The sequence below is a fragment of the Ostreococcus tauri genome (assembly GCF_000214015.3).
Source record: "Ostreococcus tauri WGS project CAID00000000 data, contig chromosome 04, whole genome shotgun sequence".
In the NCBI taxonomy this organism is placed as follows: Eukaryota; Viridiplantae; Chlorophyta; class Mamiellophyceae; order Mamiellales; family Bathycoccaceae; genus Ostreococcus; species Ostreococcus tauri.
Genome location: NC_014429.2, coordinates 666,932 through 678,773, shown reverse-complemented (window position 1 = coordinate 678,773; position 11,842 = coordinate 666,932). Strand labels below are relative to the sequence as shown.

The 11,842-nt window shown below is 62.3% G+C and overlaps 7 protein-coding genes across 7 annotated transcripts; 3 read left to right on the top strand and 4 right to left on the bottom strand.

Annotated features, from left to right (window-relative positions):
* Positions 1–146: 146 nt before the first annotated feature.
* OT_ostta04g03940 (Glycosyl hydrolase, family 13, catalytic domain) lies at positions 147–2,279 on the bottom strand (the record flags this gene model as incomplete). Its single annotated transcript, XM_003078881.2, has 1 exon — positions 147–2,279. One exon carries the CDS (start codon positions 2,277–2,279, stop codon positions 147–149), a length of 2,133 nt encoding a protein of 710 aa, XP_003078929.2.
* A 499-nt stretch (positions 2,280–2,778) lies between these two features.
* Positions 2,779–4,020, top strand: OT_ostta04g03930 (unnamed product; the record flags this gene model as incomplete). Its single annotated transcript, XM_003078880.1, has 1 exon — positions 2,779–4,020. The coding sequence occupies one exon, from the start codon at positions 2,779–2,781 to the stop codon at positions 4,018–4,020; it is 1,242 nt and encodes a 413-aa protein (XP_003078928.1).
* A 35-nt stretch (positions 4,021–4,055) lies between these two features.
* OT_ostta04g03920 (unnamed product) lies at positions 4,056–5,786 on the bottom strand (the record flags this gene model as incomplete). Its single annotated transcript, XM_003078879.2, has 1 exon — positions 4,056–5,786. One exon carries the CDS (start codon positions 5,784–5,786, stop codon positions 4,056–4,058), a length of 1,731 nt encoding a protein of 576 aa, XP_003078927.2.
* A 132-nt stretch (positions 5,787–5,918) lies between these two features.
* Positions 5,919–6,416, top strand: OT_ostta04g03910 (Potential DNA-binding domain; the record flags this gene model as incomplete). Its single annotated transcript, XM_003078878.1, has 1 exon — positions 5,919–6,416. One exon carries the CDS (start codon positions 5,919–5,921, stop codon positions 6,414–6,416), a length of 498 nt encoding a protein of 165 aa, XP_003078926.1.
* A 358-nt stretch (positions 6,417–6,774) lies between these two features.
* Positions 6,775–8,121, top strand: OT_ostta04g03900 (Pyridine nucleotide-disulphide oxidoreductase,FAD/NAD(P)-binding domain; the record flags this gene model as incomplete). Its single annotated transcript, XM_003078877.2, has 1 exon — positions 6,775–8,121. The coding sequence occupies one exon, from the start codon at positions 6,775–6,777 to the stop codon at positions 8,119–8,121; it is 1,347 nt and encodes a 448-aa protein (XP_003078925.2).
* Positions 8,122–8,242: 121 nt separating this feature from the next.
* OT_ostta04g03890 (unnamed product) lies at positions 8,243–10,447 on the bottom strand (the record flags this gene model as incomplete). The annotated part of the gene is made up of 1 exon (XM_003078876.2): positions 8,243–10,447. One exon carries the CDS (start codon positions 10,445–10,447, stop codon positions 8,243–8,245), a length of 2,205 nt encoding a protein of 734 aa, XP_003078924.2.
* Positions 10,448–10,550: 103 nt separating this feature from the next.
* On the bottom strand, positions 10,551–11,842 carry OT_ostta04g03880 (Serine/threonine-protein kinase, active site; the record flags this gene model as incomplete). Its single annotated transcript, XM_022984567.1, has 2 exons — positions 10,551–11,616; positions 11,756–11,842. Coding segments are annotated over 2 exons (1,153 nt in total), but the record flags the coding sequence as incomplete, so codon positions are not given.

The window sequence follows — 11,842 nt, the reverse complement described above, 5'->3', positions numbered from 1 at the left end:
GAGGGCGCCGCGCGCGGTCGTGCGCGCGCGCGCGGTCGGCATCGCGTTCACGCGCGCGCGTGCGTCGCGCGTGGGACGCGATGGGAGGTTTTTATACATTCTTCGCACGGATGACGGGTGGGAACGCGCGTGGGTTGGATTTCACTCTATCGCGCGGCGCCGGCGTCGGCGTCGATCTCGCGAACGATGTCGCTCACGGAGGGTTCGGCCGATGGTGCGGGCTCGGGAACCTTGAAGTAGACCTGGGCGCTTCGGGCCGGGGATAAGACGAGCATCTTCGCCGCGCGTGGCGGTTGCTCGTACGGGCCGACCCAGGACTCGGGACCATCCGGAGAGGTGAAATGATCGACGGAAAAACCGCAGCGGGACTTCCCACCGAACTCTCGTGCGTCGGTGTCGAAGGCGAGCTGGTACTTTCCGGGCTCTGGGACGCCGATCTCCAATCCCTCGTACGTTTGGTGCGGATGGAAATTGAACACGAAGACGAGCGGACCGCGCTCAAAGACGAGAATCTGTCGGTTGTCGTCGGCGGTGCTCACGTGCTGATGTGCGGCCGCGATGTAGGAGTACTGATCATCGAGCGCGAGCATGCCCTTGTCGAAGTTGAGAAGGTGTTGGTAACGCAGGTGATCGGCGTCCGCCAAGTCCCAGCGACGACGGCAGTAATCGTGGCTCCAGCCGTTGCCCTCTCGCGGGAAGTCCACCCACTCCGGATGGCCGAACTCGTTGCCCATGAACGTGAGGTAGCCCTCACCGCCGAGAGAGGCGGTGACGAGACGAAGCATCTTGTGCAGAGCGATACCACGCTCGATGACGACGGAGGGTTCGTTCAGCGTGGACATACCATCATACATCTCGGCGTCCATCAACCAAAACGCAGTCGTCTTGTCGCCGACGATGGATTGGTCGTGCGATTCCACATACGCGATCGCCTTTTCTGTGTATCGACGGTTGCACAGCGTGCTTACCATTTCAAACGTGCTCCATTGCTCATCCGGCTTAGTTTTGAGGTACTTGACCCAAAAGTCGGGGATGGACATCGCCAGACGAGCGTCGAAACCGACGCCGCCCTTATCCACCGGCAAGCAAAGCGTGGGCATCCCGCTCACATCTTCGGCGATGACTTCGATTTCAGGGTACAACGAGTGAAGCAACTCGTTCGCGAGCATCAAGTACACCACGCCGTCGACGTTCGTCGACGTGGAAAAGTATTGTTCGTAGTCTCCGGAAAACTCCATTTGTAATCCGTGGTGATGGTACAACATGGACGTGACGCCGTCGAATCGGAAGCCGTCAAAATTGTATTCGTCGACCCAGTATCGTAAGTTCGAAAGCAAGTAGCGCATTACCTCCCAGTTGTCGTACTTGTACAATCTGGAGTCCCACAGCCAGTGGTAGCCGGCTTCACCGGTGCCAAAGTAGGAATCCACGTCGCGTTGTCCCAAGTCGAAACCGGCGATGCCGTCGTTCGTGTTGCTCGACGCGTGCGAGTGCACGACGTCCAAGAGCACTCGAACGCCCAGACCGTGTGCCTTGTCCACCAAGTACTTCAAATCTTCCGGGGTCCCGCTACGCGAGGAAACCGCGAACGGATTCGTGACGTGATAACCGAAGGATCCGTAATACGCGTGCTCCATCACCGCCATGAGTTGCACCGTATTGTACCCACCCGCGGCGACTCTCGGGAGCACGTCGTCGGCGAACTCCCTGTAGGAGTTAATCTTCGGATCATTCGAGCTCATTCCCACGTGCGCTTCGTAAATCCTCGACGCCACGGGCTTCTTTGGCTTCGCGTTCTTGAACTCATACTTTTCCTCGGGCGCCCAGTAGACGCCGTCGTATCCGGCGCCCATGACCCCGGGCTCCACCGTCGCCCTTCGAATCCACGCCGGAATGCGATCAAACTGCCCTTGATCGTTGTACACGCGAACCTTCACCCGCGATCCGTGCGCGATCGCCCCCTTCGGCAGCGTTACCTCCCACGTCCCGAACTCGCTCCGACGCAGCGGCGTCGCGTCGCCGTTCCAATCGTTAAAGTCTCCGATCAGCGCCACGTGCGACGCCGCGGGCGCCCACTCCCGGAACGTTATCTCCCCACTCGCGTCCGTGGTGAACCCGAAGCGTTCGTACCCTCTGGAGAACGCGTCCAGCGACCCCTCCGCGGCTTCGATCGCTGATTTTCGTTCGCGAAACGTCGCGTAACGATATCTCAAATGCTCGACGTGCGGCGCGAGCTGTTCATCCAGCGCCACCGCTTCGCTCCCATCCGCCGCCTCCATCGATCGCGCCGTCGTCGTCGACGTCTCGACCTCGGTCTCCGACGACGCGCGCGGTCGCGTCGCCGATCGCTTCGGCGGACACGCTGGCGCGGCGCCGGTGGACGGCGATGCCGCGTGAAAAACGCGTCGCGCGCGCGTCGTGCGTCCGCCCGTGCGCGTCACGCGCGCTCGGACCGTGGACGACGCCGATGGGTGCATCGCGCGCGGGTGTGTCGATCGCGCGTGGGCGTCGGCGTCGTCGTCGGCGTCGTCGAGCGATCGGGCGATCGGGCGATCGGGCGATTGGACGGTTCAAATGCTCAACCCTAGTTTCTGTCGCATACGTACGGGGTTTCGTTGAGCCATCGCGCGACGACGACGACGACGACGACGACGCCCCGCACGCGACGGCGCTTCGACGACGAGGGCGATGCCCGCGAGCGGTGCGCGATGGATGCCGTCCGGCGCCCGCGCGCGCGTCGCGACGCGAGCGCCGCGCGGTGCGAGCGCGACGAGAGCGATGGGACGGACGCGCCGCGACGGCGCGGCGGCGACGACGGTATCCGCGACGCGCCGGACGCGAGGGGAGGACGGACGCGGACGGCGAACGCGCACGCACGCGGGCGCGTACGAGGCGTTCAAGGCTGGCGTGAGCGAGGAAGACCGCGCGTCGATCGTGGGAGAGTGGGATAAGATCATGCGGTGGGCGGCGTTCGTCGAGAGCGCGCACGCGAGAAACGACGAGAGCGTCCTGAAAAGCGCGAAAAAAGTGGCCATCATGGGCGGAGGAAGCTTTGGGACGGCGATGGCGACGTTGTTGGCGCGTAACAAGGGGGATTTGGACGTGGTGATCCTGATGCGGAGCGATAAAGACGCGGCGTCGCTGAACGCGGAGCACAGAAACTTGAAGTACTTGCCAAAGTACGACTTGCCGGTGAACATTCGGGCGACGACGGACGCGCGGGAGGCGCTTTCGGGGAGCGATTTCATCATTCACGCCGTGCCAGTGCAGCAATCGCGAGCGTTCTTGTCGGGGGTTAAGGATTTTATCGATCCAAAGACGCCGCTGCTGTGCCTGAGCAAGGGGTTGGAGACGGGGACGTGCGAGATGATGAGCGAGATTATACCCGCGGGTTTAGGGCGCGATCAACCGTTAGCGGTGCTCTCCGGGCCGACGTTTGCGGTGGAGCTCATGCAAGGGCTTCCCACGACCATCGTCGCCGCGAGTGAAGACGAGGGTTTGGCCATCCGAGTACAACAACTCTTTGGCTCTTCGTGCCTGCGCGTGAACACGAGCACGGACGTCACGGGCGTCGAGCTCTCGGGCGCGATGAAAAACGTCCTGGCAATCGCGGCCGGGATCGTAGAGGGGCTGGAGCTCGGGAACAATGCCATGGCCTCGCTCGTCGCGCAGGGTGTCACTGAAATTCGCTGGCTTGCGGGGAAATTGGGCGCTCGTCCGGAGACGCTCGCAGGCGTGAGCGGAACCGGGGACATCATGCTAACGTGCTTCGTCAATCTCAGCCGAAACCGCACGGTCGGTGTTCGTCTCGGATCCGGTGAATCATTAGAGGAAATATTAGGGTCGATGAGCCAGGTTGCTGAGGGGGTAGCGACGGCTGGCGCGGTGGTCCGATTGGCGAGGAGGCATCGCGTGAATCTGCCCGTGCTCACCGCGGTCGCGTGCATCTTGGATGGAGACATGGACGCAAAGACGGCCGTAGATAAAATTATAAATCTGCCTCAGGTTCCAGAGGTGTAGGGAAATATGCTATACTACCGTAAATCACAAAAATACTACTCATCTACGAAGGCGATGCGTCTTCGGGGCACGTCGTAAACAATTCTCTTCTTGCGCAACAGCGTCGCACATATCATCCCGCAGCTGTGCTCAGAGAGACTGAACCCCTCACCAGAGGCTAGCAACGTGTCTATTTCGTCGAAGCGAACGGTCGTCCCATTCGCATCGGCGCTCGCGAGCTGTAACCAATCCATCGTTGTCCTGTACGTCAACGTGGATGAGCCCGCGCCGTCGGCGCCGCTAACGCCTCGCACTCGACTCGATATCCGCCCACCTTCGGGGCCCAACAACTCGGTCAAACCAAGATCTTTCACCGCCTTGGCGTGGAAGATTACATCCGCGCCCCCGGCACCGCTGTCAATCATGAAAATATTTGGCTCCAACTTTTGTGAGTCGTTGACTCCCGAAAACGTCGCCGCGACGTGCGGCACATTAGACACGAGTCGAAGCTCTTGCCACGCCCAACTCTCGTCGATCGCGCTCTTGTCGTCGGCATCATAAATCTGCACCCGTCTACCTTCCTCGGAGACGATCAAAATGGCGCTCTTGAAAGCGTCGAAACCGATGATTCCCGCCACGGGTTTCGGTGGCTTGGTAACGATCCCGTCTAGTCGCATCTCCATGAATACCGGCTTCTTTAGAGTGAGCGGACCGAGTTTTAGATCCTTCCCACGACGAAATTGGCACGGTACGCGTCCAGATACGCCCGATACGTGTACCTCACCAAACGCGCGAAGACCGAGCGTTTGCGCCGCCTTCGGCGTGATGACGAGCCCGCTCGCGCCCGTGTCCAGTATGAACGAACCGACGCTCTCACCATCGATCATCGGCTCCACTAGCACGTGCGACGAACCAGCGCGAAGCACGGGAATATCCGGAGCCGCGCTCGAGTCGAAATTCACCGTCGGTGGCTTCTCGTTCGTCGGTTTCTCGAACATCCCGCGTCCCTCCTTGTTCCGTCCAACCGCCGCACCCGTGACGATGAACTCTTGTATTCCCCCGTTCGCCCCGCGCAAGCGCGTCGTCCGCGGGTAAGGCAACCCACTCGTCGCATCACGCGTCCAATCCTCAAACGTCCACTCGTCTTCATCCCCGCACACCGCCACTCGCAACCTTCGAGGCTTCCACGTCGAAGCGTCCAGCTCCAACTCCCCTCGCACCCGTCCGCCCCTCCGTAATCGCATCTCGATCTTACACACTCCGCCTTCACGCCCGTCATCGAGCAACTCCATTTCCAACATCTCGTTTGCGCACTGCCGAGTCGCCCAGAACCCACTTCGCGTCCACGCGCCGAGCGTCGCCGCCTCCGCGTCGTCGAGTTCCAACCGTTGCGCGTACCCGCTGAAATCAACCTCCCAGCAGCTCCCCTCTCGTCCGCGCGATCGTCCACTGACGTAACACAACTCAGCGTTCATCGTCTCCTCGACGAACGCCTCATCGTCCGTTCGCAGGCACCACAGCGCGGGCAAACCGAGATGTTGGCCTCGACCCCAGAGAGTGTACGATCGAGAATCATTCGCATCGAGGGCGTCTCGCGCGCGTTGCAGCGCGCTCTCGAGGTCTAACCCGACGCTCGACGCTCGTACACGAATCGACCGACGCGCGCGCGTCGGGTCACGGCGTCGAGCGCACCGATTGCGCGTCGCCGTCGCCGAAAAGCGCGACGCGACCGAGAGGTTCATGCGACGAAGACTGACGCCGCATTCACCGACGCGCGTGGTCTCCATCGCGTCATCGAAGGTGAAGCACCGCGAGGGGGTGTCCATCGCGCCGACGCGCGCGCGCACGCATCGACGCGTCGCGCGCGGCGAGAGGCGGGGCGCAGAGGCGCGATTGTTGCATTCTGCATCGAACGAATCATGACGCTCGACGCGAACGTCGACGTCGACGTCGACGTCGACGCCGCGAGGCGCGCGCGATTACGCGCGCGATTAGGTCTCGAGAGCGATGCGCCGGCGAGCGACGCGGGCGAGGGGGACGCGGGCGTGGACGCGCTCGAGGCGGGCGAAGAGGAAGAGGACGCGACGACGCAGCGCGCGCTCGTGGAGCGGCGGCTGCGAAAGATGAAGGAGCTGCGAAAGATGTATCGGGATCAGTACTGGCGATTGTTGGATGCGTTACGAACGAAGCATCGGAGGTTTGAGGTGCGACGGGGTCACGCGGGATCGAGGGACGCGGAGGAGAAGGCGAACGCGAGACGCGAAGCCGCGGGCGAGGCCGCGGCGTGCGGCGATGACGGATGCGACGAACGACCGATGGCGTGCGCGAAGTTTTGCTTCAGGCACATCTTGAAGGATGAGACGCAGATTCTGTACGTCGCTGGGAGTGACGGCGCGCCGCGAATGCGCGAGTCGTAGCGATTCGCGCGTCGCGCGAGTGTAATTGTACGCGACCGTCTTCGGCCGCGAAGGGCGTCGATGCGCCGTCGAGCGCCGGTATCCATCTTCACACCTTTACGTGAACCCCCTCGACGCGCACGCGCGCGAGCGCGTCGTCCGGCTCGATGGGCGCGAGTCCCGGGACGCCGCGACGTCATTCTTTGACGTGTCATCTCGCGCGTCCACGGCGCCGCGCTCGACGATCGAGCGCGCGCGCGGGAAGGAAACGATGGGCGCGGCGACGACGGCGCGCGTCGGCGCGCGCGGGCGGGCGCGCGCGGCGACGACGGCGCGAGGGCGTCGGCGAAGGATTCGCAGCGCGATGACGTCAGCGACAATGGATGACGGCGCGTCGACGCCGCGCGTGGTCGTCCTCGGCGGTGGTTTCGGTGGGCTCTACACCGCGCTCAGGCTCGAGCGATTGGACTGGACGAGGACGACGAAGCCGGAGGTGGTGGTGGTCGACCGCGGGGACGCGTTCGCGTTCAAACCGTTGCTGTACGAGCTGGTGAACGAGACGATGACGCGAGACGAGGTGGCGCCGACGTTCGAAGAACTGCTGAGACCGACCGGGGTGAGACACGTGCGAGGGACGGTGCGCGGATTCGAGCCGGATGGGTTGAGCGAGACGCGAGACGGGACGCCGTGTAGTTCGTCGGGCGGAACGTGCACGTTGGCGGACGGGACGAGTTTGACGTACGATTATCTTGTCTTGGCGCTCGGGACGGCGACGAACGATGGAGGGGTCGAAGGGGCGAGAGAGCGCGCGATCGCGCTGAACGGGGCGGAGGACGCGATGAAGATTTCGAGCGCGTTGGGCGAGGCCGCGGCGGCGGGTCGACGGGCGCGCGTCGCCGTCGTCGGCGGCGGGTTGTCGGGCGTCGAGCTCGCGTCTGTCGTCGCCGAGCGATTGAACGCCTCGCCGAGTGGTGGTTCGGTGGACGTGATCACCCCGAACGGGCGCGTGATGTCGAGCGCCCCGGTGGGCCAACGCGAGGCGGCAACCAGGGTGCTCGAAAAGGCGGGCGTGAACGTCGTGAGCGGACGCGTGCTTCGTTTGAGTGACGTCAACGACATCGACGCGGTGAGCACCGCGGCGAGCGTTCGATTGGCGGACGAGATCGGCGAAGAACGCGACGAGGTTTACGACATAGTGTGCTGGACCATTGGCCAGCGCGCGGAGACGCCGAAGGAGTGGCCAGTGGCGACGACGGGCGCGCGCAAGATCAAGACGGACGCGACACTTCGCGTGAACGGCCACTCGCGCGTGTACGCGGTCGGTGACGCGTCCTCTAGCTCAGCGGAAGTCATGAACGCAAGCTGGAACGAATTGCCATCCACCGCGCAGGTGGCCTTCCAGCAAGCCGATTACGCCGCGTGGAACATTTGGGCATCCATGAACGGTAGAACAGCTCTTCCGTTTCGATACCAACACCTCGGTGACATGATGGTGCTCGGCGAGCTCGATGCCGCCGTGGCGTTCCCAGTCGGCGACATCACGCTCGAAGGCCCGGCCGCGGCGGCGCTTCGCCGTCTCGCGTATCTCTACCGCATGCCCACAGACGAGCAGCGCATGAAGATCGGGTCAAAGTGGGTGCAGCAGGGCGTCGAAAAGCTCCAAAGTGACCCCGTTGGATTCTTCGAGGACGTTCGCAAGGTTCTCCCTAATCCCTTCGCGCTTTGAAGCGTTACTCGATCGATGTAATCGTACATTTTTTTTCTCGTATTAATACGATGGAGGAGATGCAACGTTCAGCCTGCGTCTACCACGCTCGTGCTATACAAAACTAAGAATCCTATGTTTGCTACAGTTTGCTCGACATTCGCAACACCCAATCGACCATCAGCGGTTTCCTTGCGTAATCGGGACACCGCATCACGGTGTACGCCAGCGTCTGATGTCGCCTCGAACGCGTTTGTGCATCCGCACCGTCGAGAACGGTGTCTTGAAGAATATCTTGGATCGCTGGTATAAGTGGAAAGTCCACGAGAGTGACGAGCTGAAATAATAATCGTCTCAGAGGCTCCACCGGCGGATCGGTCGATCCAACTGGCGTCGGCATCGCATCCATGCTCTTCACCTTTCCGGAAAGCTCGTTAGCGATATGGAGCGCGATACGACTCCCCGGTTCACCGAACCTCGTCGCTAAACCCACGGCCGCGATGAGTGGTTCCAACGGCGTCGATGTGGGATATCTTTCGAGCGCCATGTTAAGATATTCAGGGAACAGTCGATCGTTCAGTTCTGGATGAGCGTGGAAAATCGATACGTATGCCACGTGCGCCGCCTTGACGACGTGGCTAATCGCGTGATCACAGCACGCACGGACGTATGGAAGCACGCGTTCCAACAACGTACCCACGGATAACTTCGAGATTGTGAATGGAAGAAGTCTTAGCGCCAAATGAATTCGTGAAGCAAGCATTTCATCTTCGTGCCACGCGTCCCCCTCCAGCACGGGCAATGCGTCGACAAAGGCTAGAGCCAACGCACCATCGCCGCCCGGGATGAGGCCACCGAGCGCGTTAGCGATCGCACCGAGAACCTGTGCGTACTCCACGCTCGCCGCCCGCGAAAACTCGATGTAAGACAGCACCGTCATGGTTTGTGTGAAATGCGCTTCGAGACTGCCGACGGACAAGATATTCTTCAGGGCGATGATAACGAACTCGTGAACGACCGCACGAGCCGGTAAGATTGCGGTGGCGTCCAAATCACCAAACCACGCAGCTCTTTCCGGCGATGCGAGATCTCGCGCAGTGGCGTACCAGTACGCGCTGAAATCTATGAGCGCTGAAATCGCCTGATGTGCGTCAAGCCTTCCTTCTCTTGACACCGCCTGGGCTATGAAATCGGCATTCAAGTAGACTGGTGACGTAACGAGATCCTGGAGTATCCGCGAAGCCTCTTGTGGCGTTCGTCCTCGTGCGAATGACTGGAGGAGGCAGTCGTGAGCCAACGCGAAGGCTTTGCACGATGCGCGTAGAATGAGAGTGCATACAGGTTGTAAAGGCCCGCTCGTCGCGTCCACGTCGACGCACGCGGATATCGCCGTCACGCACGCGAGTGCCCGCGCCTCGAGCGCGACGTCTCGCTCACGCATGCCTATCCACGCCTCCATCGCTCGCGCCAATTCTAGGAGCTCGTTGGCGCACATCCGTGTCGTCTCCGCGTCCTTCAACACGACGCTCGCTCGATAAATCGCCGCCAACACGTACACGCCCCCCGTCTTGCCATCGCTCGCAGACTTAATCAACAACTCTTGGACCGCGTCTTTCGACAACTCACCGGACGCGATGACGTTCTCCAACACTCGTCTCATCGATCCGCCGCCCAGCGCGGTCACTCTCTCGCGCGCGTACTCGTCTCCAGCATCCAAGGGTCGCTCCCACGCCACCAACATCGCTATTACCGCATCGACATCGTTCGCTAACACTCCGTACGCGATCGCGTGCGCGAGATCCATCGCCGCACTCGGCGTCTCAAACGCGTAAAATCCGAGGTCTCCGCTCTGCGCCGCCACCGCGCGCGTCGCCGCCTTACTTCCGATCGACATCAGCGCCAGCGCGCTCGACGTCACCGCCCTCGGCGCCCTGGTACGTAACTCTTCGTGCGTCGTCGCCGTGGAAGCGAACGCCGACGTCACCGCTATCGCGTGCGCGACGCCGACGACGTCCCGAGCGAACCGCCGACTCCTCGCGCACGCGCCGACGACGCGCGCGGCGCATCCCCCAAGCTCCGCCGCCGCCACGCGTTCGACGAGCGAGGCATGGACGTTTGACACCACAGCGCTCGCGAGCGCGAGCGCGTCTAACGCGAGCTCGAGGGCTCGACGAGACTCAAAGACGATTCCACTGAATCTTCGCTCGGCGATGAAAACGTACGCGACGAGCGCTCTTCGAACGTCTCGCGTCGCGATCGCGTCGCGTGCGTCGTCCAGGGCTTGAGACACTCCATCTGGGGCGGTGGACGACGGATCCGCGGCGCCGGTGAGGAGTTCGAGACGCATGGCGAGTCGACTTCTGCGGACGCGACGGTTGGAGGCTGGAGCGACATCGAGGAATATCGTTCGATCGGACGTTCGACGGAAGACTAAGATGTGCGTCATCGAATTACTTCTCGCCTCGTTCGCGCGCCTTGGAGCGAGCATCTAAGTGGCGCGCGGCGAGGGCGGCGATGCGGCGCTTATCGCTCGCGCGGTCACGGCCAAAAATCCATGGGTGCGCGATCATGTTCTTCGTCAGCATGCGACCCGTGGGGTCCTTGTTGAGCCCGAGGGCGACGAAATTGTCGAATTCATCCGAGACGTCGAGCTCGGGTCGTAGATTTGGGACGGGGTCCTGAACTACGATATCGAGGAGATCCCAGAAGACGAGTCGTCTCGAGACGTCGGGCGGATTGTACGGAAAGCGCCCGAGCGCGCACTCCACCATCGTGAGCGCGAAACTCCACACATCAGCGGTGTACTCGTACGATTCGCCCTGAATGCGTTCGGGCGACATGTACGTCACCGTCCCCACCCACGAGTGGCACTTACTCGCGTCGGTGAGGTGTCCGCTGACGCCGAAATCGCTCAACTTGGCCTCGCCGCGCAGATTGAGCAACACGTTACACGGCTTGATGTCTCGATGCACCACATTCAATTTCGTGTGCAAATAGTGTAAACCATCGGCGAGCATGGACGTCGCGGCGGCGAGATCCTGTTCCACCCATTTCCCAAGATATTTCGTCGCGTCGCTCATCGTCCCGCCGTCCATGTACTCCATCACCAAACTCACGCTCCCCCGATCGAAGTACGCCCCCGAGCTTCGCACGATGTAATCGCACTCGCTCTTATGCAGCGTTCGCAGTTCGGTGACGATCCGCTTCCGTTCATTCTCGTCCCTCGCCAGCGAAATCGCAATCGTCTTCACCGCCAACGCCTCGCCCGTGCGCTTATGCGTCGCCAAGCGCACGACGCCGCCGCTCCCAGTTCCGATCACCCCCACCAACTCCAGATCCGCCGCGCCCAAAATGAACCCATCTCTCTCCCCGCACTCGCTCTCGCTCACCGACGCGCTCGCGTCTCGCGCCCGCGCGTCGTCCCGATCGCGCCCGCCGTCGCTTCGTCCATCCGCCACCACCGCGCCTCGCGCGTTCAACTTAAACTCATCCACCGTGAACGTCCCGCTCGTCGTGCTGACGGACGGAGGAACGTTCGCCGCGTCAGTCGTCGCGTCGTCGTCTCCGTTCGCGCGCGCATCGCGTGGCGTCGCCCCGTCATCACGATTCCTTCGCCACCACTCGCGCACCCATTCCTTCGTCGCGTCGCACGCACATGTCCCTCGACCCGACGCCGCGCGCGCCCGCGATCGCGTCGCCGTCGCCGTCGTCGTCGTCGTCCTCGCGCGCGTCCTCGCGCGCG